This window comes from Sorex fumeus, unplaced genomic scaffold, assembly GCF_029834395.1.
Source record: "Sorex fumeus unplaced genomic scaffold, SorFum_2.1 ptg000109l, whole genome shotgun sequence".
Taxonomy (NCBI): Eukaryota; Metazoa; Chordata; class Mammalia; order Eulipotyphla; family Soricidae; genus Sorex; species Sorex fumeus.
The window spans coordinates 3,315,001-3,341,961 of NW_026606166.1; the positions used below are offsets into that span (position 1 = coordinate 3,315,001).

General features: G+C 41.4%; 3 protein-coding genes across 3 annotated transcripts; all 3 read right to left on the reverse strand.

Annotated features, from left to right (window-relative positions):
• Window positions 1-618: 618 nt before the first annotated feature.
• Window positions 619-3,625, reverse strand: LOC130042747 (olfactory receptor 10T2). The gene is made up of 2 exons (XM_056134940.1): window positions 3,614-3,625; window positions 619-1,590 (listed from the first exon to the last, which is right to left on the reverse strand). Exons 1-2 carry the CDS (start codon window positions 3,623-3,625, stop codon window positions 619-621), a joined length of 984 nt encoding a protein of 327 aa, XP_055990915.1.
• Window positions 3,626-10,582: 6,957 nt separating this feature from the next.
• Window positions 10,583-11,527, reverse strand: LOC130042769 (olfactory receptor 10K2). Its single transcript, XM_056134963.1, has one exon. The coding sequence runs from the start codon at window positions 11,525-11,527 to the stop codon at window positions 10,583-10,585; it is 945 nt and encodes a 314-aa protein (XP_055990938.1).
• Window positions 11,528-23,525: 11,998 nt separating this feature from the next.
• LOC130042770 (olfactory receptor 10T2-like) lies at window positions 23,526-24,470 on the reverse strand. Its single transcript, XM_056134966.1, has one exon. It carries the CDS (start codon window positions 24,468-24,470, stop codon window positions 23,526-23,528), a length of 945 nt encoding a protein of 314 aa, XP_055990941.1.
• Between the last annotated feature and the right edge of the window lie 2,491 nt (window positions 24,471-26,961).

The window sequence follows — 26,961 nt, forward strand, 5'->3', positions numbered from 1 at the left end:
AATATTTTGTTATAGCATAACCCATATCCTTGGTATTAGAAATTTTTTCCTTAGTGAGCATTCATTTCAAATTTTTTCACCTTTTTTCACCTCCCTTATTTCTATTTTACTGCCAAACTGAACATTTGGGTGTCAGGGGAGGGATTCTCATGACTAGTTACCTAACAGATATGATTATTTCATATGATTATAGCTTCTCTCTTTGTTCATCTTCTTACTTACTAATATCCATGTTCATAAACTCAATTTGTTTCTGATGATTTTTCCAGTTTTTACGGAACCATTTCTGGCTCAATGTAAAACTATTTTGCACAAGATGCCCCAGTTCTTTAGATGCTATTTCTATACCCCACCAGGAGAGCAGTTTTAAATGTTGTGACATTTTTATTTGCTCATTTTAATTACTATGCCTTTCCTTAAAAAGATATCATATTTTCTCACTTCTGCCAAGTTGAGCATCAGGCATTAAAAGATACAGCATGGAAATTAACCTGTACCTTTCTGAGAAGAGAGAAAAGAGTGAGGTAGCAGTAGTCCTAGTAGTGGGCTCATTGCCCACAGAGAATTTAGAATCAGAGAGAAAATGGTATTTGCTCCTCTCATGGCCTCCCCATGAGCTCATTTCTTTTCTGTGACCTTGGTGGCCACAGGCATTCCCAGAACTCTCCTCAGTGCTGTCTTCACCTCCTGGTTCCTCAGACTGTAGACAAGAGGATTAAGAAGGGGAGTGACCACAGTGTAGGTCACTGCCACCAACTGATCCTTATCTGAAGCTGATTTGGATTTGGGCCGAAGGTAGACAATGGAGGCACAGCCATAGTGGACAAAGACAACTGTGAGGTGGGAGGCGCAGGTGGCAAAGGCCTTCCTTTTGCCCTCAGCTGAGGGGATCTTCAGAATGGTATTCACGATGAAACCATAGGAGATGATGATCAGCACAAAGGGCACCATGATGACCAGGATGCTGAGGCTGAAGAGAGCCAGCTCCTTCACATGGGTGTCTGTGCAAGCCAGCTTAATGATAGGCGCCATATCACAGAAATAGTGGTTGACCTTATTGGGGCCACAGAAAGGCATCTCACAAATGAGGTTGGTGGCCACCAAAGCAATGAAGAAGCCTGTGACTGCTGACAGAGAAACCAACCCCAAGCCCAAAGACTTATTCATGATGAGTGTGTAGCGCAGTGGGTGGCAAATTGCCACATAGCGATCATAGCCCATCACAGCAATAAGGAAGCAGTTGGTACAGGCAAAGCCCAGGAAGAAGAAGAGCTGTGTAGCACAGGCAGTGAAGGAGATCGTCTTGGTTGCTGATAGCAGATGCACTAGCAGCTGAGGAATGATGACAAAGGTGTAGCAGGACTCGGAAAAGGAAAGAATGAAGAGGAACCCATACATGGGTGTGTGCAGAGTGCGGCTGAGGCGGATGACTACCATTATGGTTGCATTGGCCACCAGGATTGTCAAGTACAGGAGCAGGAAGAGGGCAAAGAGCAGCAGCTGGAGCTCCTTCAGGCTGGAGAAGCCCACCAGGATGAAGTGTGTGACCACAGAGCTCCCATTGAAACTCTGTATCTGGGCAGTCTCCTTCTGTGAGTGTGGGAGGGACAGATGATAATGATCAATGCAACAAAAGAATGTTCATTCACCTTCCATTTAAAATGTTATTATTTCAGGCTCACTGTCCTGTGATAACCTGTTTATTCATTAATTTATAGCTATTCCTTTTAATTCTTTAATAAAATATAGATCTATGGTAAAATAACAATGCACTATATTGTAGAAATAAAGAAAAAGGTTAAAAATGAATAACCATCTGTTATTTTCAAAGACTATATACGGACATGAGACAATTCTCTCAGTATAGTAAGAGAAAGAGCAAAATGATTTGCCATAGTTAAAATAAGATTATAAAGAATTTTGTTTTTATATACTTTTCTATTTCCAATAAGCATGCTTTAATTTAATAAACTCAAATGTACTTGGGCTGGAGTGATAGGACAGCAGGTAGGGTGTTTGCCTTGCACATGACTGACCCAGTTTCGATTCTTCCATCCCTCTTGGAGAGCCTGGCAAGCTACCAAGAATATCCTGCCCACACGGCAGAGCCTGGCAAGCTCCCCATGGCGTATTCAAAATGCCAAAAACAGTAATAACAAGTCTCACAATGGAGACATTACTGGTGCCCACTCAAGCAAATCGATGAACAACTGGACGACAGTGCTACAGTGCTAAATATACTTAATTTTTATGCAATTCACTACACCTGGCTCTATCGGAGAGCCCGGCAAGCTACCGAGAGTATTCGATATGCCAGACACAGTAACAACAAAGTCTCCAATGGAGACATTACTGGGCCCGCTCGAGCAAATCGACGATCAACGGGAGGGCCTTTACCTTTACCTTTTTTATCACTACACCTGATCCTTTTTATATTATTCAGCATATATTGTTGCTTCCAAAAATGATGCTATCATTTTTTAAATAAAAATAAAAAATTACTTTTGGAATATCTACATATCAGATTTGTGCATACCATTTATATTGTCTTTTGGTGAAGATGTTTCTGGAATTCCTGGTATCAATATCTGCCTTCCGATCCACTGGAGTTACCAGTGCCTGGTGGCTGGATTGAGGGCAAGATTTATAGGTGGTCAAAGATAATCACAGAGAGCTACATGATAAAAGCAAACATAAACATTAGTTTTAAGTTCCTCTCTGAGAACAGTTAAGAGAATCCATCTCATCATTTATTGTTCAGCAATAGAAGGGATGGGCAAGGGTTGAGCATGGTGGTGAGGAAAAAGAGAGATGATGAGTAAGGCTTTGTCATTAATTCTTTTTGAATGGTACTTTGTATGGCTTTTCTGCTCAGATACAGAGCAACTACATATTGAGTCCTGGTTTACCTTGTGTTATGAACCAGGTCTTCATGCCTATCTTCACATTACCCCCTTGGGCATTTTTCTGCCACTGTTTAGCTCAGTTAAAACAGATCTGAATGCCTCTTGAAAGAAAATTTCACATAAACAATTTCTAAGCATTTTATTCTTTTAAATTTTGCCCCCAACCCCCCTGCCAGTAGTTCTCAGAGGATCCAGGAACCTCTCCCAGAGATACCCAGTCAACTGGGTAACCAGATTAAACGAGTCAATGCTTGAATTCAGCAATGTAGTGCTGTTCAGGCCCAGAGAGACTGGGGCCATCAAGATTACAACTAGCAGTGCTCAAAAAGCCAGGAATGCCAGGGATGAAACTCAAATCCTTTAACTTGCTAGGCATTACCCCAGTCCTCTAAACTATGACTCTAGCACCATGTTTCCCTTAATTTTATATGGTAGAATTTTATCTATACTTTCATTTAGAAGCTCGTTACTGTTTTAAGTCATTTTATTTCTGTACATGTTAAAAACAGTATAAATAGCAACTACTTCATAACAACATTCAGATATCTAATTATTTTTATGTTCAGAATTAAATTTTGGCATTCACAACAGGCGGTAATACTCAAATCACCCAATGTGCACACCACTCAACACTCTGAATTTTGCTTCATGAGTGGCCACAATACCTGCATCCCTCTCAGGCATGCTTGTTCATGATTATGGCTCACCATTTCGACCATAGTCCCTTTGCTCTGGTAGCAAGCTCTGAACTTCAGCAGAAGTTTGTACCATGCTCTGCATGTAACTGGGTTATTTCATTAGCCACCTCATTTTAACACAACATGGTAAACAGCAAAATCACCTTCGTGACACAGGTAAGGTGAATACCAGCTCCCAAGCAGGTAACGTTTCCTTGTATTTTCACTAACAGACCTCCTGTTAATTCACTTACTTCTATATCTTTTTTGTTTGCTTTGCTTTATTTGGGGAGATCACATCTGATGGTTCTCAGGGCATACTCCTTGCTTGGAACTTATTTTTGCTGGGCTTAGGATATCACAAGGGATGCTGTGAATCGAACTTGAGTAAGCCACATGCAGTGCAAGTGCCCTACCTTTTGTACTACCACTCCAGGCCATTATTCTGTATATCTTATCTTAAGCTCCTAGTACATTGTTCCCGGCAGCTGGGCCACAGCAAATTGATCCAAAATTACCTAGAGTCCTCACTAGAGGACTGGGGGGCATAAGAGAGTTCACACATAAATGTAACAATTAATGGATTAGTTTAACTCTCCTTTGCTTCTAAATCTTTTCATACTACAATTTTTTTCTAAAGTGTTTTTGCTCTTCAACTATAATCCATATGGTTCTTATCATTGAATCCTTTTTTCAAAAACACCTTAAGAAAGATGAATTTATGATGGAGAATCTTCCTACCCACCTCTAGTTATTTTTTATTATTTGACTTCTCAGCACTTTAATTTCATAGAAGTCATGATGTGTGTGCATATGATTTTCTTTCCCTGTACACTCAGAGTGGAAGCTTCTTTCACTTCAAGGGAAAACAAACATTTTACGGATACATTCTGCACTGTTATACAAATACTTTTGATTTTGAAGTCCTTGGTAAAAGAAAAAAAAACTGAGTACACTCACCCCTTCTACCCATCTGGCGAGGGAACTGACGAAAAACTGTCGGGGGCATGTTGCAGTCTTCTAAGTGTTTTGAATGTGGAAAGAGGCAGCAGTGTAAGGCCACGTGTAAAGACAGTGGCATTTGTCCCCAAAAAATAAATAATTGGGTAGAAATGAAACAGGCATCACACAATTGTTGGTTAGTTCCCCAAACCTTTTTTATATTTTATTTCATTTATTAAAATAGCCTGGTCTGCATTAACAAGTGGATGCAGGCTCTATAATTAGGCTAGAGGGTTTCTCAATCTCTTGGGATTCTCAGGACGAGGGGCCCTTGGAGACAGGAGAGCTGAAGCCCAATGGAAAACAAATGACTAAGCTTGAACAAGAACATCCCTTTTATTTATTTTTATTAATTTTATTGAATCACGGTGAGATAGTTATAAGCTTTCATGTTTGGGTTACAATCACACAATGATCAAACACCCATCCCTCCACCAGTGTACATTCCCCACCACCAATATCCCCAGTGTAACCCCCATTTCCCACCCTCCTTCTGTCTCCATGGCAGATATGGTTCCCCATAATCTCTCTCTACTTTTGGGCATTATGGTTTGCAATACAGACCCTGAGAGGTTATCATGTTTGTTCCTTTATCTACTTTCTGCACACATCTCCCACCCCAACCGATTCCTCCAGCCATCATTTTCTTAGTGATGCCTTCTCTATTCCAGCTGCCTTCTCCCCTTTGCTCATGAGGCAGGCTTCCAGCTATGGAGCAATCTATCTATCCCATGTATCTACTGTCCTTAAGAGTCAGACTCATGTTATGTTGTTTTATACTCCACAAATGAGTGCAGTCCTTCTATGTCTGTCCCTCTCTTTCTGACTCATTTCACTTGGCATGATACTCTCCATGTCTATACATTTATAAGCAAATTTCATGACTTCATCTCTCCTGAAAGCTGCTTAGTATTCCATTGTGTAGATGTACCAAAGTTTCTTTCACCAGTCATCTGTTCTAGGGCACTTGGGTTATTTCCAGATTTTTAGCTATTGTGAACAGTGCTGCAATGAACATATAGGTACAGATGTCATTTCTACTGTGCTTTTTTGCATCCTCGGGACATATTCCCAGAAGTGGTATTGTGGGGTCATATGGAAGCTCAATTTCTAGTTTTTGAAGGACTGTCCATATTGTTTTCCAGAAAGGCTGTACTAGTGGGCATTCCCACCAACAGTGAAAGAGTGTCCCTTTTTCCCCACGTCCACGCCAGCACTGGTTGCTTTTGTTCTCTTGAATGTGTGCCAATCTCTGTGGTGTGAGATGGTATCTCATTGTTGTTTTGATTTGCATCTCCCTGATGGATAACGATGTGGAGCATTTTTTATGTGCCTTTTGGTCATTCGTATTTCTTTTTTGAGGAAATTTCTGTTCATTTCTTCTCCCCATTTTTTGATGGAGTTGGATGTTTTTTTCTTGTACAATTCTACTAGTGTCTTATATATCCTAGATATTAATCCCTTATCAGATGGGTATTGGGTAAATATTCTTTCCCATTCTGTAGGCTCTTTCTGAATTTTGGTCACTGTTTTGTTTGAAGGGCAGAAGCTTCTTAGTTTGAAGAACAAAGAACATCCCTTTTAATATCAGAAGATAAATCCCAGATGGTAAAACAGTTTCCATTTTGACACTAGCAATGTAGAACAGAAATCTTTTAACTAAGGGGAGTCGGGTTTCTTTCGTACAAGGTTAGCAAGCACAGATGCCAAGAGAAGCCAAGGGAAACAACCTGAGGTTTGCCTGAAAACTGATTTGATGAAGTCATAGGAGAAAGGTGGGCATAGGACATACAGGGTTTGTTGGTTCTTTGGGAGCTACCAGAGGCCTTGACACCTGAAACAGCTGTATTCTTAGTTCCCTGGGGAATTACTGTCAGGACTAACTTAATCAGTATGCCTTATCAAGGACTTCAATTTAGAAATCACTGAGCAGCTCTCATAATAAGAGTTTGACTGTGTTCACCAGGGGGATTTTGCCAAACAGCTGCATGTAATGGCATTCTGAGTCTTACACTAAGGGACAGAAAGTCCACTAGAGAGATGAGAAGCATGAGGAATACTCTTGCAACATAGCAGATTTGAGATTCACAATGACTCATGATCATGATCATCCTGTTGTCTGTCAATTGCCTCGAGCAGACACCAGTAACATCTCCTTCTTCCTAGACCTGAGATTTTAAAAGAGCCATTTCAATGCTCTTTCAGGGTTAGGAGAATGAGACCCATCATTGTTACTGGTATTTGGCATATTGAATACAACGCGGGAAGTTTGCCAGACTCTGCCATGTGGTCAGGATACTTTCGGTAGCCTGCCAGGTTTTCCAAAGGAAAAAAGAGATAATAAGATGATGGGTCTCATTCTCCTAAAGAGCCTTGAATATAATCTCAGGGCTAGGATAAAGGAGACGTTACTGGGGCCTGCTCGAGGCAATCGATGAATAACAGGATGATTTGTGATTTGTGATTTGTGAAGATGTCACGCAGTGTGAATGCAGCCGCACGCTTCCGAGAGCTGGGTTTTATAGTCTCTGCGTCTTGGCCATTAATGGGACCAATCTGGCGCTGGCAGCAGCTGGTGGGTGTGACGCCTACCTACTGGAAGATGGGGGGTCTGGGTGGAGAAGGCCTGGTCCCAATCCAAGCAGGCTTGGAGATCTCAGCCCCGGGACCCGCATGCCTGGGTTCCTCTGCCAGTTCTTTCATGCATGAGGCTTGTCAGGACATGTGGAGAGTGGTCCCAGCAGGGCCATGGCTGGCTCTGGAGGTCCTCAGCTGCTAGGGCTCTGCTTGGGGGGCGGGGGGACTCAACCCACCCCCTCCAAGGGGCCCCGGTGAGGACAGCCAGGCGTGGGGGCAGGAGGCTCTGATGACTTGAGACAATGACTTGATCAACAAAAGTTGGGGGATATAAAGACTTAGAGGATATTACTTGGTGGTTACTGGCTAGAACATTCAGAAAATACACCAAGAGAAGGAAGAGAGCAATCTTCTTTCTGGCAGTGACTATATTGGCTATTTGAGCAACCACCTTTGTTCTGGTTTAGGGATCTTACCTGACAATGCAACACTGGGATCTATGCTGAGAGGTCACTCCTGACAGTGCTAAAAAGACCATGCTGTACCAGTAGTTGAGTGTGAGGCTCCCACAAGCAAAACCTGTGACAAATCTTTCTAAAATAGTGAAAACTTATGAGAATGTGCTTTGTAAATTCTCACCATCTGAAAATTCGTAGGCCTCAAAATATGTCTTTTCTGTAGATGTTACACGGATCTACATTACTTGTAAAGATAAACACTTCTACACTCTCCCTTCTTGCTGCATGAAGTGATGTCAGTAGAGGCGCAGAGACAAGACACACAAGAAGCATGGAGAAGCACGGAAGGCCAAGGCTCACTTACTCTCCCGGGGAAGAGCCTACTTCAGTGGTCTCTTTTATTCTATTTTCTATCAACTACATCTCAATGACTTCATCATGGTGGAAGAAATAATTAGTAGAAGAATGTTAGGGCCCAGACTACATATGTCTCACAAGGACCAAAGCATACATTGTACTGCCATGTCCATGAATCAAATAGCTACAGTTTCTGGAGAAGAATGGCCCCACAGTCATGATTTCCTTGCCCCTGGGGTTTAAGTGGGAGGAGAGAATGTTTGCATTTGAAAGCCAAGCTAGCTCTGATATCTGTGAGAGCAGGAGGACTGCTTCTTTGAATTGCCAGGAGTTAAAATAAGGCCAAGGCAGATGAAAGACTTGTTAACCCTTTCCAGATCAAACGGACTCACAGCTTCTGTTTGCCCATGTAATTCAAAGTGGGGTTCTGGTTCTGCTTCCTGCTTGCAGGGATGTGTCCAAGGACTCATACTAATAATCTGGCTAGGCATCAACACCTTCTTATGACTGAGCAGATAAGTTCTTCACCACTAGGCAAGTATGAGCACTGTAGGAGCCTTCATAACTCAATATCTGTAAATTCCTCCACTAGGAGGAATAAGCTTTAATTGTGAGTGTCTGTTATTGACTAGAATAAATGGATGGCAATATATATTCCTCAGAGATGCTCTAAAGTACAAATACAGAGGCCAGGGTGATAGCTCAGAAGTCTGATATAGGACATTGGAATCCAAGTTCGAATCCCAAGACCATATGGCCCTCCAGTTCTTCTGGATGTAGCCCTATTGGTCCCCAACACCCCAGGGCTCAGTAGCACTGCAGAACCAAACCTGAGTATCAGTTGTATACAGGAAAGTTGGTTAGGTATTGCTAGGAATAGCCCTGGGGCCCCAAGGCTTCTGAGTATTTCTTACGAGTCTCCCGCCCCCCCAAAACTACAAATTGAGTAAAATTTTAGCAGTAACATGCAATGGCAATTAGCATACCAGCCTGATTCATATTGGGATTATTACTCCATTTTCCTTTCATGAAGCAACTTGACAGTCTGGTAAATTGGCCCCAGGATGGCAGATTTTGGTGCCAGCATGTTGATTTAATCGATTATATTAATTACCTAATCACATATAATAACATATAACATGCATAACATATTTAAATTTAAAAATTTAAAGGCCCTTCCGTTGTTCATAGATTTGCTCGAGCGGGCCCAGTAACGTCTCCATTGGAGACTTTGTTGTTACTCTGTCTGGCATATCGAATACGTCACAGGGAGCTTGCCAGGCTCTGCCGTGCGGGCGAGATACTCTCGGTAGCTTGCCGGGCTCTCCGAGAGGGGCGGAGGAATCAAACCCGGGTCGGCCATGTTGGCTGCGTGCAAGGCAAACGCCCTACCGCCGTGCTATCGCTCCAGCCCTTACATATGTATAACATATGTAACAGTAAAAACTGTTGTGAACATAGCTTGTAAATTGTTATGTTATGAAAATTACTTTCTTAGGTCTCAAAATACGTCTTCTATGTAATGTCACATGGCTCAACACCTAGTGTGAAGAGGAATATTTCTGCATCTCCCCTCTTATAGCTGGAAAGTCTTCACCAGGAGGTAAATGTCTCCAGACTCTACCCTCATCAAGCACCAAACCCCCAAATACAGACTAATCTGGTCTGTAGCTTTGGTAGACAAGCAGCACACAGTGAAGCAGAGTCTCCTCCTCTAGGCCATAGCCTGCAGATGTACACACACACCATTGACATGAGAGCAGAGGAAGACTTGAGCAGTGTTAGAACTGAGGCAGTTCAAAGGGCAGAGAATTAAAGTAGCAGCTCACCAAGTGAGAATCTGAGCTCAGTGCTGCAGGCACAAGAGGCAGAGACACCAAAATACAGCTCTGGTCAGGGTGCACGAGCAGAGCCAGGGTGGCCTGCAGACAGACTCTTGCTCCTTACAGAGAGCTCTGTTTGGTGGGTGTTGATGAAATGTGATCAGGCTTAGCCCGATTTTCTTGGCCACACTGTATGATTTAGTCTTCCAGACTTATATCTGCAAGGCATGTCATTGGCTTAACACTGGTTAAAATTTACATTGATTAAAATTTACTAGTGATACAAAAATCAGTTCCCATGGAAACAATAGGAATAGACAAGAGAAACTTTTCTTGCTTAAACATTAGCTGGGTGTGTGTATTGCATAAAATATTGGAAGATATATTTTACAAAAATTATGATCCCAATCAATAGAAAGCTCAAGATGGGGAAAATATCCAGAAAGGAAGCCCAAAGACCCATGGCCTTGGGTCCCTCCATAGAGTTAGTGTGTGTATCTCCCACATGGTGCTCACCCATTTAGCCGAGACAGGCGTGGTCTCTTTTGGATTTTGAATAATTGCTCTTCCTATGAAAGCCATACATTATGTCACCCCTAACTGACAGACCCTCAATGGACAATGATCCACATAATAAGACAAGAGCTAAGTTTTCTGAATTTTATTTGGAAATAGGGGATAGTTTTATTATAAAATTGCGTACAATTGCTTCACCATTTGTACCCTGGGAGTTTTTCTCGCTATTCCTTGATTCCACTGCTTGGAACATAGCAGCATCCAGATTAGTGTTGTGGGAGGAAAATTTTTCTTCCCACAACCCTATGAAGAGCTGATTTAAATTCTTTATTCCTCAAGGTGTAAATCATTGGATTAAACAGTGGAGTGAGGATAGTGTAGGATACTGATATGAGAGCATCCTGACTTGAGGAGTACCCAGACTTTGGCCTCAGATAGATAAAAGAAGCACAGCCATAATGGACAGTAACAACAATGAGGTGAGATGCACAGGTGGAGAAAGCTTTGTACCTACCACCCGTGGAAGAAAACTGCAGTACAGCGGAGATGATGTGAATATAGGAAACCAATATCAATAAGAGGGGAATAATCAGGACCAACGCACAAAGCAAGAATATGACCATTTGGCTGAGGCGGGTATGGTGAGAGGCTAGTTTGAGCACAGGAGAGATGTCACAGAAGAAGTGATGGAGCTGGTTGGAGGAATGGAAGGGCAGGCGAAATACCAAGGAAGTGATAACCTGTGCAACTGTGAAGCCACAAGCACAGGCAGAGGCCACCAGCCCCCCACAAACCCCAGGTCCCATGATCACAGTGTAGCGCAGAGGGTTGCAAATGGCCACATAGCGGTCATAGCCCATGACTGCCAGTAGGAATGAGTGGGAGCATCCGAGGAAGAGGAAGGTGAACATCTGGACAGCACAGCCCAGGAAGGAGATGGTCTTCTTCTGGGCCAGCAGGTCAACCAGCATCTTGGGCACAATGACAAAGGTGTAGCAAGTCTCAGAGCAAGAGAGAACGGCCAGGAAGAAGTACATGGGAGTGTGGAGGGCTCTGTCCAGCACGATGGTGGAAATGATGATGGCATTGGTGCTCAGGGTGAACAGGTAGAGGAGCAGGAAGACCAAGAAGAGCAGCCGCTGCAGCTCACCCAGAGAGGAGAAGCCAAGGAAAATAAACTCCGTCACTGCTGTCTCGTTAACTTGGCCCATGAGAGGTGCATCACAAGAAGAACCTGAGAGAGGAGAGCCTGGAATTTCAGGAGAATTATAGGAAATCCACTATCCTGGCACAGCAGTTTTGATTTTGAGTCTAAACTCTTTATTTCTCCTTCCTCCACTCTAATATCGGAAGTCATCTAAAGGCAGGCAAAGTTTGCTCCAACTTTGAGACACAGTTTTTAATGTCAGTAATACAAATGCTTAAGGAAAACATTCTAACTTTTCTCTGATTCAGCTAGTGTCTTATCTCTACTTCCAAGATAAGATTGTTTTCAAACCTCAGTCTCTTTATCTCAGTTCATTTTGGCGCTTTGAACCCTCTGTCATCACATTTTCCCACACCTTCAAGTACAAAGTCAACAATCTGCATTCACTCCATTTACATATGCTCTTTCAGATGATTCTACATACATGCTTCCATGGCTTCTAGTCACTCCACATCTAGACCAATTCTCATACTCTGTTTGCTAGGCATCTGCACAGACTGTCTCCCTCTCTCTCTACCTTCTGACAGTGTGTGAGAGTCACCACACTTACACTTGCACCTACATCTATATCCTGGGGCCAATTCTGCAAGAAATTTTCCAGAATAAACCACATTGTTGATCCTCTAGCACCTTATTCAGACTTTCCTCATGCACAGAGAACATTTTCCTTCCTAAGACCCCTGTCCACTTTATCCCTCCTCCATTTTTGCTAAGATCGCATGTGGCCCCATCACTCCTCAGATCTCCCCTGTCCCGCTAAAGAAATCCACTAATTCCACCTTCAGGAATGGAAAGTGAGTCTCAGTGTATTACCTCCAAAAACACTCTAGGTTCTGGTATACTGGTAAGATTCTTGATAGCTTTTTAGATTATCAGAGTCAAAACTGTGTTCTCTGCCCACCTGAGCCCTCAAGATGCATCATTTTGTACAAATATATTGGCAGCTTCCTTGCTTCCATTTCTTGCTTAGTTTGTCACCAAATTCAGCAAAACTAAAAAATTTAAAATTGTTTTCAAATAGTTTATCATTATTCAGAAGTCTCAAATAAAGCTAGCTCTGGAGAAATCTCTGGTTTCTTCCTCAGAATTTGCATCAAGTATTGCTTACCAATGTGATGCATATTTATGTAATTTTGAAAAGTTTTGTTAAGTTTTTCTCAATTTTCTACTGGATTGTTTTATGCTTAAGGGGTATGGTTGTATTAAACATGTCTTCACTTTAATTCTCTCTGTCTAGAGACATATTAGGCATTCAATATCTTCTAATTAACACTGATCACATACAAGCAGATGCAAATACATACCTCATTTTTCCTATTGTAATCTGAGGCTTCTCTTTTTGGATTGAAAAGGTGAGACCTGGTTTTGTGTTGTGCAGAAATCCTTAGTTAGGTATTCTTTGTCTCACAGAGCCCTCGTGCTCAGCATAAAGCAACACTGACACCCTCTCACTATGGTTCTGATGGAGACTACAAGCCCATGAACGACCATGTAAACTCTATTTTATTTATATGATCAGTGTTTATTACCAATTGCCAGAATTTCTGCAGATATCAGAGCAAGCTAAAATATAGACAAATTGAGGGTATATTACAACATAACTCAGTGCTATCACCTTTTATTGTGTACATCCCTTTACCAACTTTCAACACTCAGTTTTAGTAGAGTTATCATTTCCAGTTGATGTTGTCATAATGAACCCTACTCTATCTTAACTATAATGAAAGGAGGAGAGAGAAAGAGAGAGACAAAGAGAGAAAAGAGAGGTGCCTGCCAAAGAGGCAGGTTGGGGTGGGGGTGGTTTGGAGGATGGGAGGGAAACTGGGGACATTGATGCTAGGAAATCACACTGGTGGGGAAATGGGTATTCAAACACTGTATGATTGAAACCCAATCATGAACATCTTTGTAATGGTATCATAGTTATTCAATAAAAATAAATATTAAAAAAGAAAAAAGACTATTATTCAAAATTATTACCTTAGTTAATATTATTAATAATTAATGGAAATTACCTTAGCCCACAGTCACTGAATGAAGAATATCAGGTGCTATGCAGATTGATCTAAGAGCCAGGTGCTTGACTGGGTGTTATGTACACGCGCAGCTGTAAGTTGCTCAGAGTTCAAGAATTAAATGCTTCCTGATGAAGATATTATTTTTTTATTGTGTGGCAACTGAAATGATAGAAATACAGATGCAACTCAGAGCATTGAGGAGACAAACCTTCTATAAATATTTGGATATATGTTTATGTGTGTTTATGTGCATATAAGTATATGCAACATTTCTAAAACAATATAAAGAAATCTGAAAAATAAATATGCATTTCTTTCTGGGTTTCTTTACATTGTTCTAGAAATGGTGTATTAAAGCATTCTTGGAAGACATCTTACGAGTGAGCAAGAGTGAGTCTCCCCTGTGTTAGTCCTGATGTAGTAACCACTCTGGAACCACAGCTGCAACCAGAGTTCGGAGGAGCCCTGCCAAAGTTTGTGTAGGACTCTAATCCAAAGAATGCACACTTCGTAGGCCCCACTCAGACTGAAAAAGGGATGCTTCTGCTCACCCCATCTCACTGTCTCATCTTTTATTCAATGTCTAATAGGACTCTTACTGCCTAGAAGCTTCTCACTGCTAATTCAGCTGAGACTGACACTGTTTTCTTTCTAACCCAGGTCCTAAATTCTAAGAACTAAAATAGATTTTTCTATGTATAATATCTAACTTTACCTATACAAGTACTTCACATGTAAATTGAAAAAATAGAAATAAAGTGATTTTTCAACTACCGCCATGCTCATGACCACTCTCCACAAGCTCAGATGAGCCTCACCGTGAGTAAATCTGCAGAAAAACCCAGGTATTGTGACTTGTGACTGAAAACTCCAAGCTCAAAAGAACCGGGAATGAGTGATCTCCCTCCGCACCTTCCCTTATTTCCAGTAGCTTGATAGTCACACCCACAAACCACCACTGGCGCTGTATAATCTTATTAATGACCGTGATCCAAAGACTCAATATAAATCTCTCAGAAGAGAGCACAGAACAATATGCCATAGCCATGCTGTGAGACCCCACACTAGGCTGTTTCTTTCGTGGCAACCCAGATGGGGGCAGGTGAGGCCCCTCCCCGTCCTAATGGAGCCAGCCCCAGCAGGCAAAAACCTCCAGAACTTGGCTGCCACCATGCTCACGGCCGCTCTCCACATGCTCCAATAAGTCTCACCCATGAGTGAATCTATTCCTGGACAACTTGTACTTTACACCACCAATATACAAAGAGTAGCACAACACATTTGATTGGTTTAGAGTAGAAGGCAACCAATCTTAAGGGAAAATATATGTACGAAGATATATATACAAGCACACAAAGCTCAACCTTTAACAACATGTTATTAATCTCTTATAGAGGGTTTAATGGCTCCTGGGTGAAATACAACAATCTTCACACACTTTCCTCTAAGAAACCTTTTTGTTTCATTTTTAGTGGATTATTCATAACAGTGAATACAAAATAAATTATTTTGGGTCGACTTTGGGGGCAGGGTTAGGAATTTGGGACAGAAATACGGCAGTGAGAAGGTGTAATGATGGTGGTATTGGTTTTTTAATATTAAACATAATCAAATATTGTGAACAACTTTAGCACTGTAGCACTGTCCTCCCATTGTTCATCGATTTTCTCGAGTGGGCCCAGTAACATCTCCATTGTGAGACTTGTTGTTACTGTGTTTGGCATACCTAATACGTCACGGGGAGCTTGCCAGGTTTGCCATGCAGGCGAGATACTCTCGGTAGCTTGCTGTACTCTCCAAGAGGGGTGGAGGAATTGAACCCGGCTTGATCAGCCAGCCGCATGCAAGGCAAATGCCCTATTGTGTGCTATCACTCCGCTCATCATGTTTATATCTTCCAAATATTTTTCTGAGTATGCATTACTTTAAAAATTGGGGAAACTCCAAAACCTTCTTTTGAAGTATACGAACAACTTTATAAAAATAAAATAAAAAATTAAAATTAAAGAAATTTAAAAAGATAAATCTTGGGACTGGAGAGATAGCACAGTTGGTAGGGCATTTGCCTTGCACGTGGCCGACCCGGGTTCGATTCCCAGCATCCCATATGGTTCCCTGAGCACCGCCAGGAGTAACTCCTGAGTGCAGAGTCAGGAGTAAGCACTGTGCATCGCCAGGTGTGACCCAAAAAGAAAAAAAATGAAAAGGATAAATATAAAAACAAAACAAAAAATCAAATAAAGTGATTTTGAACTTAGAGATTTTAATTTTAACTTGTTCTAGGAGACCATTAATCCTCTAAAACCCGTTTTCTCATTTGTGTGGTGAGAAAAGTCAGAATGAACATTCATTGAAATTAGGTAAGGTAAGGTAAGGTAAAGGCCCTCCCGTTGATCGTCGATTTGCTCGAGCGGGCCCAGTAACGTCTCCATTGGAGACTTTGTTGTTACTGTGTCTGGCATATCGAATACTCTCGGTAGCTTGCCGGGCTCTCCGAGAGGGGCGGAGGAATCGAACTCGGGTCGGCCATGTTGGCCGCGTGTAAGGCGAACGCCCTACCCGCTGTGCTATCGCTCCAGCCATTGAAATTAAATAAATGAAAAGAAGGGTGTGATAAATAGTAAATGTCCAACTCTTCAATGTCATGTGCTTTGGGGTCAGAATTGTACATGGAAGTTAGCTACAGAGTACAGGAAGCAAAAGAGGATTCCTGAAATTTCTATTTTCGGAAGAGGTTATATGATAAGGTTAGAAGACAAAACCGTAGTTAATCTTTTACAAAAATGACTATAGATTTGAGTTTCCCGCCATATAAGCTTAATAATTATCAATGACACATAATTTATGCAATGTGTTAACTATAAGACTATTGTATGAACTATTTATACTAAAATCAACTTTTTTTAGTACAAAAGACTGTAAAAGATTGATTCAAATTCTCAGCTTTTACAGTTTTTTGATTGCTATCATGTCCCAAGCACCGTGGCATAAATAGGATGCTGAACTATTCCTTCCTCAAAGAAAAAGAAACAACTAGACACTATTCATGCACTTTGCAGGAAAAAGTGCTGGTAAAAGATACTCCCTTCTCAGGACTGGGGAGGGAATGGAACCTGCAGCTAGTCTCTCTTAACTGGAGTTTCTGAAAATGCTAGAACATAGGGGCTTGTGGTGGTCAGAAATTTTACAAATGAGACGCTCTGGTTATCTGGGATCTTACATACCCACCTGGCTTCTCTTAGACAGATGAGACTTTGATTTCCAGAGAGTTCAGAATACTACTGGATGTCCTTGCCTATTGGATGGATGTGACTCCCTGATGCTGTGGGACTCTGGGATCCTATTCTGCAGAGTAATTTCCTCTTTGTGGCAGAGATGTTTCATACTCTTCTTCTGAGTGGGCCTGCTCTATAAGCTTGTCTCTGGCCCTGATTCCAGAGGGCAGAGAGCTGGTGTCTCATCTTTTACTGATACAACCCCTCCAGGTGACTAAAAGGTACACGAAGAATGTTACTAGGACTGAAATGAGAAATAAAAACTGACAAATACAGCGATATAGATGAACAGGAGGGTTTCATATGGTGACACCAAGCATCCACAGAAGGGTAACACAACCTAAGAGAGGTGCCAAAATAGGCAAACTCGAAAGAGCAGAGAGTAAAGAAGATTGAGAGGTGGGGGGGTTGCTCAGTCTGCATCAAATTTTTATTCATGAGATTAGAGTGCTCTAGACTCCTGGTGTTCAGTGCTGGTCCTGGGTTTAATCATATATACTAAGGACTTGAACTTGAATTCGGAGGGAAGAGTTCATGGGAAGTGTTCTTAGGACAATGACACAAAGGCTTTGAAAATGTTACTATTGAACTGAACTAGAGCTAGAAAGGCATCTGTGGAAATCGAGAAAGAGCAGCAAATCACAGAAGGTATGAGTGAAATGTATGTATAAAGTTTTGCAAAGATTCACTTCAAAGACAACACTATGGTGAGCATATTTTGCTGTCCACAGGCTTACCTGGGATTTCCCTGCCCTACCTGCTCCTTCACCAGCACAGGTCACTGTCCTTCTCATGAGGTTCCTTATGAGAATAGGTTTTCCCTCACCGGCTGCACCATCCTGTGTCCCAGCATGGTCTGAATTGATGAGATAGACATCTGCTCTTCACATGTGCACTCCCACTTTCTCTCCGATCCCAAAGTGGAGAGTCCTGGAGGTAAAGGACACAGAGTCCAGGCTAATTTGAAAGGGGATGTTGGAAGGGGCCAAGCTCCAGGCCCCACTCAGAGCAGAGGCATTGGGCAGTTTGGGCACTTAGACCCAACCAGAAATGTCTTGTCTCCCACGGCTACTATATGTCAGTTGACTGAACCACAGGTCACAGCTCCTAGTGGCCACAGAAGCACTGGAATTTTCTGTGTTTATGGATGGTGGTGGCTCCTATGTGTCTCCTGGTGCTGATCATTGCCATGGAGACATCACCCTGGGCTTAATTAACAGGTGAGTTTATTGTGGGAAGTAGAGTCAAGTCACCAAATGACAAATTACCCAAATTGGGCCTAGGCATTAGGGCTTGGGGAACAGCCACTCTCAGATGCTGCAATTTTAGAAAACTTGGCTAATTTTAGTCAGTCTCTCAGTTTCACACGCTATCAGAGGACAACACAGAAATGCATGCAGAAAACTCATGATAGATATATTACAAATAGTGTTCCTTTAACAAGTTTAAGCCTAATAATTGGGGCGGAAGTTTCCTATTCTAGAAGGAGGAGAGCAATGTCACCAGGTGAAGTGAAGACTTGGTCAGAGGGAGCAGAAGGACACTATACTCACCCAAATCCCTTTTTCTTCTTCTTTCCATGACCCAAAGACAAGAAAAGTTTATTTCTGTGTGTCAGAGACTTCACAAAGAGATGTACTCAATCCAGGTCATGGGCAGCACTGTACAAATGAGATGCATGGTCTCTCTGCTTCAACAAAGCACCAGCCCACTTCCAGTTTCCCAAGCTGGTTTCCACCTGCCATGAAGCTGAGCGAGGAATAAAGGCAATTTCAACATCACTTTCTGACACCATGATTTAATATCTGAAAAGTCAGAAAATAATACTGATTAGAAAGCTATTTTTTTCTGGAGAGACAAATATAAAACAAAACAAAACTGTTCATGAAGAAAAAGTAACAAGTTTTAAATTTAATATATTTGAATTTAAATATTGAGCATTAGTTTTGTTATTTTTACTTGTTCTATCAATATTTTAGTGGGGCAAGGGTGGAGGGCACATCTAGTACCTCTTGGGGAATACCCCTAGTTCAGTGCTTAGTGGACCATATGGTACCAGAATCAAAACATAAAATGTGAGCACCAGCCAGTTGAGTCATTTCTTCAGGCAACTACTACCACTAAAATAATCTTTTTAAGTAAGGTCTTACTGACATTTTAAAATTAAAACATATGACAGTAATTGATGATTTGGAGATAGCTATATACTTTTGATATGAAATGCCCATCTATGACTCCCATAGTTTCCAGATTCTACTACCAGAACTTTCACTGTGTGGTCAGAACATACACTGTAACACTGACCTCACACACTTACAGAACATAGTACCAATTTAGAGTTATAGATCCAATACTGTGTGTGTAGGTCTCCAGGACAATAAAACTGAAGCTTTCTGACTCTTGATCCATATCTCTGCAATCCCACTTCCTCCAGCCCTTGGCAGTCACCACTCTGTTTGATGAGTCTTTGAATCTGTCTGTTTCATATTCCACACCTGAGTGGAACCTTACACATGTGCCTGTATGAGTCTGTATTCTAGGCCACCTTTTTGGGAGCTGTATAGTTTTCTATTGTACATGCATGCCACAAATCTTCCTTCAGTCACCTATTGATATTAAACTTTAAAGTGGTTTCTTATCTTGTTTACTGGAGCATACTGTGTGAACATGAAAGTGAAGTATCTCTTGGAGAGATCCATTTGGTTCCCCTGAAAAAGTAGCCTTCAGTGGTATGTCATATGGAGTTCTATATTTACTGTGTCGGTAAGCCCCATGCTTTTTCTTCATCAAAACAGTGACACCAAACATGATTGCCATTCAATGCCTCCTTTGCAAACCATAACACACAAAAGGAGAGAGAGAGAACAAAAAGGTATGCCCTGCCACAGAGGCAGGGTGGGTTGGGAGGGATGGGGGGTGGGAGGGATACTGGGATCCGTGGTTGGTGGGAAATGGGCACTGGTAGAGGGATGGGTGTTTGATCATTGCATAATTGAAACCCAAGCGCAAAAATTTGTAAGTCTACAACTTTACCTTATGATGTCTCACTAATAAAAATTAAAAAAAAAAACAGTGGCACCAAACATTATTTCCACTCAATGCCTCCTTTGCAAACCACAACACCCAAAAGGAGAGAGGAAGAACAAAAAGGTATGCCCTGCCACAGAGGCAGGATGGGTTGGGGGGGATGAGGGGTGGGAGGGATACTGAGATCCGTGGTGGTGGGAAATGGGCACTGGTGGAGGGATGGGTATTTGGTCATTGTGTAATTGAAACCCAAGCACAAAAATTTGTAAATCTATAACTGTACCTCATGTTGTCTCACTAATAAAAATTAAAAAAAAAAAAAACAATGGCACCAATTTACCTTCCCATCACCAGAACCCTTTTCTCTCCAAACCTTCACCAATGCTTGGTGTCAAATATCTTGTTTTTATTATCAATAAGGCCCTCCCGTTGATCGTCGATTTGCTCGAGCGGGCCCAGTAACGTCTCCATTGGAGACTTTGTTGTTACTGTGTCTGGCATATCGAATACTCTCGGTAGCTTGCCGGGCTCTCCGAGAGGGGCGGAGGAATCGAACTCGGGTCGGCCATGTTGGCCGCTTGTAAGGCGAACGCCCTACCCGCTGTGCTATCGCTCCAGCCCTTAATCACTAAATTTCACTCATTTTTATGATAGTATTTCTAAGACATGCAAGGCAATAATTTCATAATGATTTTAATTTGCATTTTCTTGGTGATGTTAAGCAATTTCTAGGATCTCTGTTGCTCACTTGTCACTCTTCAAAATAAAGGATGTATAATCTTTTTAATAAATAATGCACAGAAAGCTACACATGAACATCCAGAATCATGAAATCGAATCCTTGTTTCAAAGATGAATTAAAAATAAAATAAAAATACATAGGGCGTAAAACAGTTTGATTCTTAAAAGCAAAAAGAATCAAGTCCCCTGATGGCTTTTCAAAAAAGACACTAGAAAACACAAGCATTGAAAGTAAATATAAGTGAATGAGTGAAAACAAGCTAAGAGTTGTGAACTGCACAGAAATAACCAACAGAATGAAAATGCTACCTAGAGAATGGTAGGAAAACAAGTCTCTGGTAAGAAGTATTATTGAAGTTATATCAGGAATGAATAAACTTAACTGCAGAAAGAACAAAAATCAAACAAAAAATAAAAACTCTTAATTTTTAAAATGGGTAAAAGGAGATGGAGGACAGCGCATGGGCTTAGGCACTGAAGTGTATCCAGTCAACCTTAATTCAAATACCAGCACCCCATATAGTCCCCTGAGCACAGAGCCAGGAGTAAGACAGCATCACTGGGAATGACCCCCAAACAATACAGAACAATTTTAAATGGGTAAAAGAAATCATGGAAACTCAGTGGAAGAGCATATTCTTTGCATGTGTGAGGCTCTGGGATTCATCCTAGGTGCAACAATAAACAAATGAATAAATAGAGAAATAAGTATTGATAAAGGACCCAACTAAACATTTCTCCAAGGACCTCATACCATTGGCCATTCCCCCTTCTGTTGTAATAGTGGTCTGATTTACTTGCTGACCCTGTCTTATCCAGTGGGTTTATAAAATCAGGTGATAGTCCTATCTGGACATTAGCTCTCTTCTCCCTGAAGTGGTTTGTTCAGAATGGGTATGTGGTCTGCAATGATTTCACCTCTTACTAAAGGTGTGTGTGAAGTTATCTTGACATTGTGTACTGGTGACCAACAGACAATGTGCCAAGTGATCTTAATCCAAGACCCTCATTAAGCACTACTGGGTATGCATGAACAAAGGAAACTCCAGAGAAGAGAATAATCATGGGAGAGACTGGATCCCGTTAAACCTTCTCCATGACCAAGTACCAGAGAAGATATCCCACTCAGTTCAGGTGATAGAATCCCTCTCAGCTTAAGGAAAAGGATCCCACTCAGCTCAGAATGACGACCCCATTTAGCTCAGGGAACAGGATCCCATTCAACTCAGGGAACAGGATCCCACTCATCTCAGGGAACAGGATGGCCCTAAGCTCAGGGAACAGGATCCCACTCAACTCAGAGAACAGGACCCCACTCAGCTTTCCCTCATTCTTCTAAACATTTCCTTACTGTGTTGTTTTTTCCTTTCTGTTCTTCAGGCCCTAGTTCTCTCTTTTCTTTTATGTACTACATTCTAATTTTCTCCTGTATCCTTTTAAAAGTACATATAAGGTCAAAAATATTAAGTCTTTAAGTTCATCAAAAAGCATTTTATGTTTTGAATCAATGTGCTTGATAAACTATAAGCCTTTTCCTTGTTTGATCCTTATATCAAACTTTTTTTAACAATTCTCAGTATATAAAGTTCAAGTTATTCAAGTAATTGGTGCCTGCTCACAATCAAGTAGGTGGGAGACTTTACTTTTAAATCCAGGTTCCATGACCCCTCCCACCATAAATTGCATGTTCTCAAGTGAAAGACTGAGAAAGAAAAATTTGTGAAAATTAGTAGCACATAAAATTCTTTTTTTGTTGTTAAAACACACATTTCACAAAACCTGTGGTAACTCAGCCAAATATATATAATGCTTCTATATAGGTGACCCAAATGTGGTTCTTTTTATGTGTTGTAAAGCTGATGCACATTGATGCCAGCTGCATGATATATCTCTCCAGTGGATGCCCCTTCACACAGCTCCAACAGTGAGCAGAACCCCACTGAGAAAAAGAGGAAGGAAACTAAGAGAGGAGAGAGAACTATCACTCTCCATGTTACTGTCATATGGCAGGGAGCTACTTCTCTCAACTCACTCACTTAGTTTTCATAAGTGAAGGGACAAGGGACTTGGATTCATGGTAATAATGGCTGTAGACAAGTTAAACTTGGATCATAGCATTTAGCTAAAAAGGATTCCAATCAAATTTAAACCTGAATTTTGTGACTCGAAAGTCTTGGTTCTTTAATTTATTATCAGCCTATTAGACCTTGAAGTTCTTCCTCATTTACTCATAAATAAATTTATTTGTGGGTGTGTGCGGGTGGGGGTGAAGATGGGCCTTGGCCTCCCAAACAGTGCTCAGGGAACCCAGGGGCCAATAAGGAGATACTTGGTTATATAGACTGGATGATTCATGCTCAAGATTTCAGCTTCTTGGAACTACCAGGGCCATACAGGATATGCTTGGGCTCATCAAGACCAGAGCTGGTGGTGGTGCTCAAGGTCCTTCAGCACTATACCAGTCAATGTTCAGGGGCCATGTGGTGCTGGGGATCAAACATGGGTTTCAGTGTCTCTGATAATTGAAATATCTCCCTGGTCATGATAAGTTAAGCCTTATTTTTTTCTATAAAGCAATTAATTTATTGTAAATATTTCTTAAGTCTCAAAATTATAAAGAAGCACTTAGATAATGACATATAAAAATAATATCAAAGTGGCAGTTTTAGATCTAAGAAAAACCAAATTTCAATTAATAAATTACATGGTTTGAATTCCCGTAAGTCTCCACATTCACAGAAAATTCTGGAAACCAAACAATAGAATGGATATAGAGTGGGTATGGGCTGAACACAAAGACTTTAACATAAAAAGATGACAGTCACTTGAAATTACAATGTCTGTATTTGGCAAGGAGACCAGGAACTTGGGACAGTTATTTCAATTGAATTGAAATTCTATCCAGGATACATCCTTTAGAAAGAAAGCTTTCCACCAGGCTTCACACAGTCTTGGGCAGTGAATACCTGCTGAGTACCTTTCCCAGCGCCACCTTCACCTCCTTGTTTCTTAGGGTATAGACCAGGGGATTGAGGAGGGGGGTAATCACTGTATAGGTCACTGCCACCAGCAAGTCCTTGTCTGAGGAGTACAGGGATGTGGGCCGCAAGTAGATGAAAGAGGCACAGCCATAGTGGACGATGACCACAGTTAGGTGAGAGGCACAGGTGGCAAAGGCCTTCCGTTGTCCCTCTGCAGAGGAGATCTTGAGGATGGTGGACACAATGAAGACGTAGGAGATAAAGATGAGCACAAAGGGAACCAGCAGAACCAGAATGCTGAGGAAAAAGATAACCATCTCCTTCAGGTGTGTATCTGTGCAGCCAAGTTTGAGGACAGGGGAAATGTCACAGAAGAAGTGGTTGATACGATTGGAAGAACAGAAGGGGACACTGAACACCAGCACATTGACAACCACAGAGATCAAGAAACCACAAAGACTGGAAGCCAAGACCAACAGCATGCAGGTGGTCCTGCTGACAATGAGCATGTAGTTGAGGGGGTTGCAGATGGCCACATAGCGATCATAGCCCATTACAGCAATAAGGAAACAGTTGGTACAGGCCAGGCCCACAAAGAAATAGAGCTGGGCAGCACAACCAGAGAAAGATATAGTTGGACTTGCAGAAAGCAAGTTAGCCAGCATATTTGGTATGATGACTAAGGTGTAGCATGTTTCAGAGCACGAGAGGACAAAGAGAAAGAAGTACATAGGGGTGTGCAAAGCCCGGTCTAGGCGGATGACAGTCATGATTGTGGCATTGGCCGTAAGCGTGGTCAAGTATACCAGAAGGAAAATGAAGAAGAGGAGGATCTGCAGCTCCCCCAGGTTTGAAAAGCCGACGAGTATGAACTCGGTGATCATGCTCTGGTTCTGCCTCTTCATTGGTCAGAGAAAAATAGAGCTAGACTTTCTGGAATAAAGAACAAAAAGAATTTGACAACACTGAAGTGTGTTTCTGCACAAGACTGTTATCGGTGGTATGAGAAAATATGTAACAAACAATGAAGGGCACTGTTCAGAATGTGAGAGAAGCAGATACATGCGAAGGTGCAGAAGAAATGCCCCAATCCAAAGATATCTGAGGAAATTTTTATTTGTGTAAGTTGCTTCTATCAGTTGTCTTCTTAAATACTTTGGACATCAAGAATACTTATACATTAAGCACTAAATCAAGACTTCACTCACAGCCCCTCCTCATCTAATCCTGTCACGTAGTCTTAGTCCTCAGAAATAACTTATGTTCAAAGTTATCTTGTGAAAATATACTGTAGAAAAACAAAATAAATGAAGAGTTATCTGTTCAGAACTGCATTATTTTACTCAAATTGTGCGTGTCTTGACTAACATCATGTTCTTGCCTATTTGGAACTACTGAACCTGGTTAACCTAACATGAGCTATAATTGCAAATGGTTTGAAAGATTTTACATATCAGTTTCCCTTGTCATGGGTATATGAAATTTGGGGGCTAAGAAATAGTGGAAATCTAGGCTGTCCTTCCACCATTATGTGGTATGAGCTCAACCCTCCACTGATTGCTTCCATAATATCTTCACAACTGGCCATTATCGTAGAGGAATCTGAGGGTTATTCAGAAATCACAAGATTCTGGAATATTTGTCAAGTCTAGCTCAGGAATGTTCCAACCCTTAAAAGTGCCAACCCACCATATAAATCTTTGGAGACTCATTTAACCCCCTTTAATAGATGATTTCATGAAAGTTGCTCTCCCACTAGATATATTAGTGGTTAGAACAAGCTTGTTCTGACATTAAAGTCTGTTCCTTGTAACTTCACCTATTTTTCTGACTTATCATATGCAACTACTCATGAAGAGCTTCATTCTTATGAAATTAGTCCTCTAAAAATTGGAATAAAACTAGCATCCTTTGGGAGAGGGGTATTTTCCTCCTAAAATTTTTCATTCTCTCTGGTTGTTCTCATAGCACGGTTGTGGAAGTCTCTATCCTAATTGGCAGTCTACTGTTTTAGTTATGAGCATCAAGTAGACTTCCTCGCTTGAGTGATAAAATAGGTTGTCTTTTTGTCCATACACCTCAAATTTTGTTTCCTACTATTTTTATCTCTCAAACGTAACATTTAGTCCCTACAAAACTTTAGTTTAACATATATCTTCTGAAAGGCTTCCCTTGGTAGTTCTGAGACTATGATTATGTGTAGCCAGTATTTCATGGGCGATTTCTCAGAATGGAGACACTTGAGTACAGGACAGATGACAACAGGACCTCAAGTTAGATGGCCAGCTTAGGGCTGTGGAAATCACTTCTTTGTGCCTTGGGTTTACATATACAACAACAATAATATTAGCAAAATTTTTCTAACTCACAGAAAGTATTCTAGGAGTGTTAGACAAGTAACTGGTCTAGCTCCTAATGTTACAAATAAATTGGAGATGCAGAGAAGTGAAATATGAAGTCCTGAGAGACTTACTATTTTATAGCAGAAGTGATCCCACCTCCCAATATGCTTTACTCCCCATCCAAGGCTGCTTTTTGTTGGCTGGGATGTTTTATTTTTATTTTACTCTTTCCTTCACACTGTGTCCCTCCCATGAGCACACTGCTGCATTCTATCACACTCCTCCTTCTTTATCCACTAGGACATTCTCTGTGTGCAAGAGAGATTGGAGCATGCTATTCAGCAGTTTCCTCCTCATTTCTACATTGCCCACTTAGGAGTGTTTTGATGCTTTTCTCCCTCCAATCCTGCTCTTATCTGTCCTTCTCTGAGAGCAGGACTTGGCAGGCTAGTTCCGGCCTCCTGGGAGGGTCTCCTTCCCCTTGTTCCTTTTTGTGACCTTAGATGCAATGACCCACTTCACTGTTTCACTGTTCTGAAACTCTTCTTGGTACCTACAGCCTTTATGGAGTGAAAGATCAATGGCACTTCTAAGAGATCAGATTGTCCTACAACTGTGGTCCAAAGAAAACACTCACCTTAAAGGCAGATTTCCAGCACAAGTACAGCTTTCATTTTCTTATATCCCATCAAAAAGTGAAAGGACAGAGAACTGAGAAAATTTTGGAAGAACATCAGATAGGAATGTTTTCCAGACTGCTCTAGGAAAAGTCAAGAGCCTTTAAAGATGGGAGATAGCTTTGCTTGCATGTGAACTGCAGATCACAAAGAAGGCATCTCTTGTTTGCGATCTCTTTGCAGACACCGCAGTTGGTCCTGGTCTTAAAGAGCTGGAGGAGCTCCTGGGGATTAAAACCTGTGGGAGACTCTTCTTTGGACTCTAACATTTAAAGAATATAAATAAAAAATAAATCTAGTAAATTACCTATTTGACTTTAGCAATAGGGGAGATAAATAGATTCGAATATTTTGATTTTTTCCCATGGGTCATTGAT

What these genes read in the sequence shown, in the direction of transcription:
- LOC130042769 (XM_056134963.1), bottom strand. Translation starts at nt 11,527, where the DNA reads ATGGGCCAAGTTAACGAGACAGCAGTGACGGAGTTTATTTTCCTTGGC.
- LOC130042770 (XM_056134966.1), bottom strand. Translation starts at nt 24,470, where the DNA reads ATGAAGAGGCAGAACCAGAGCATGATCACCGAGTTCATACTCGTCGGC.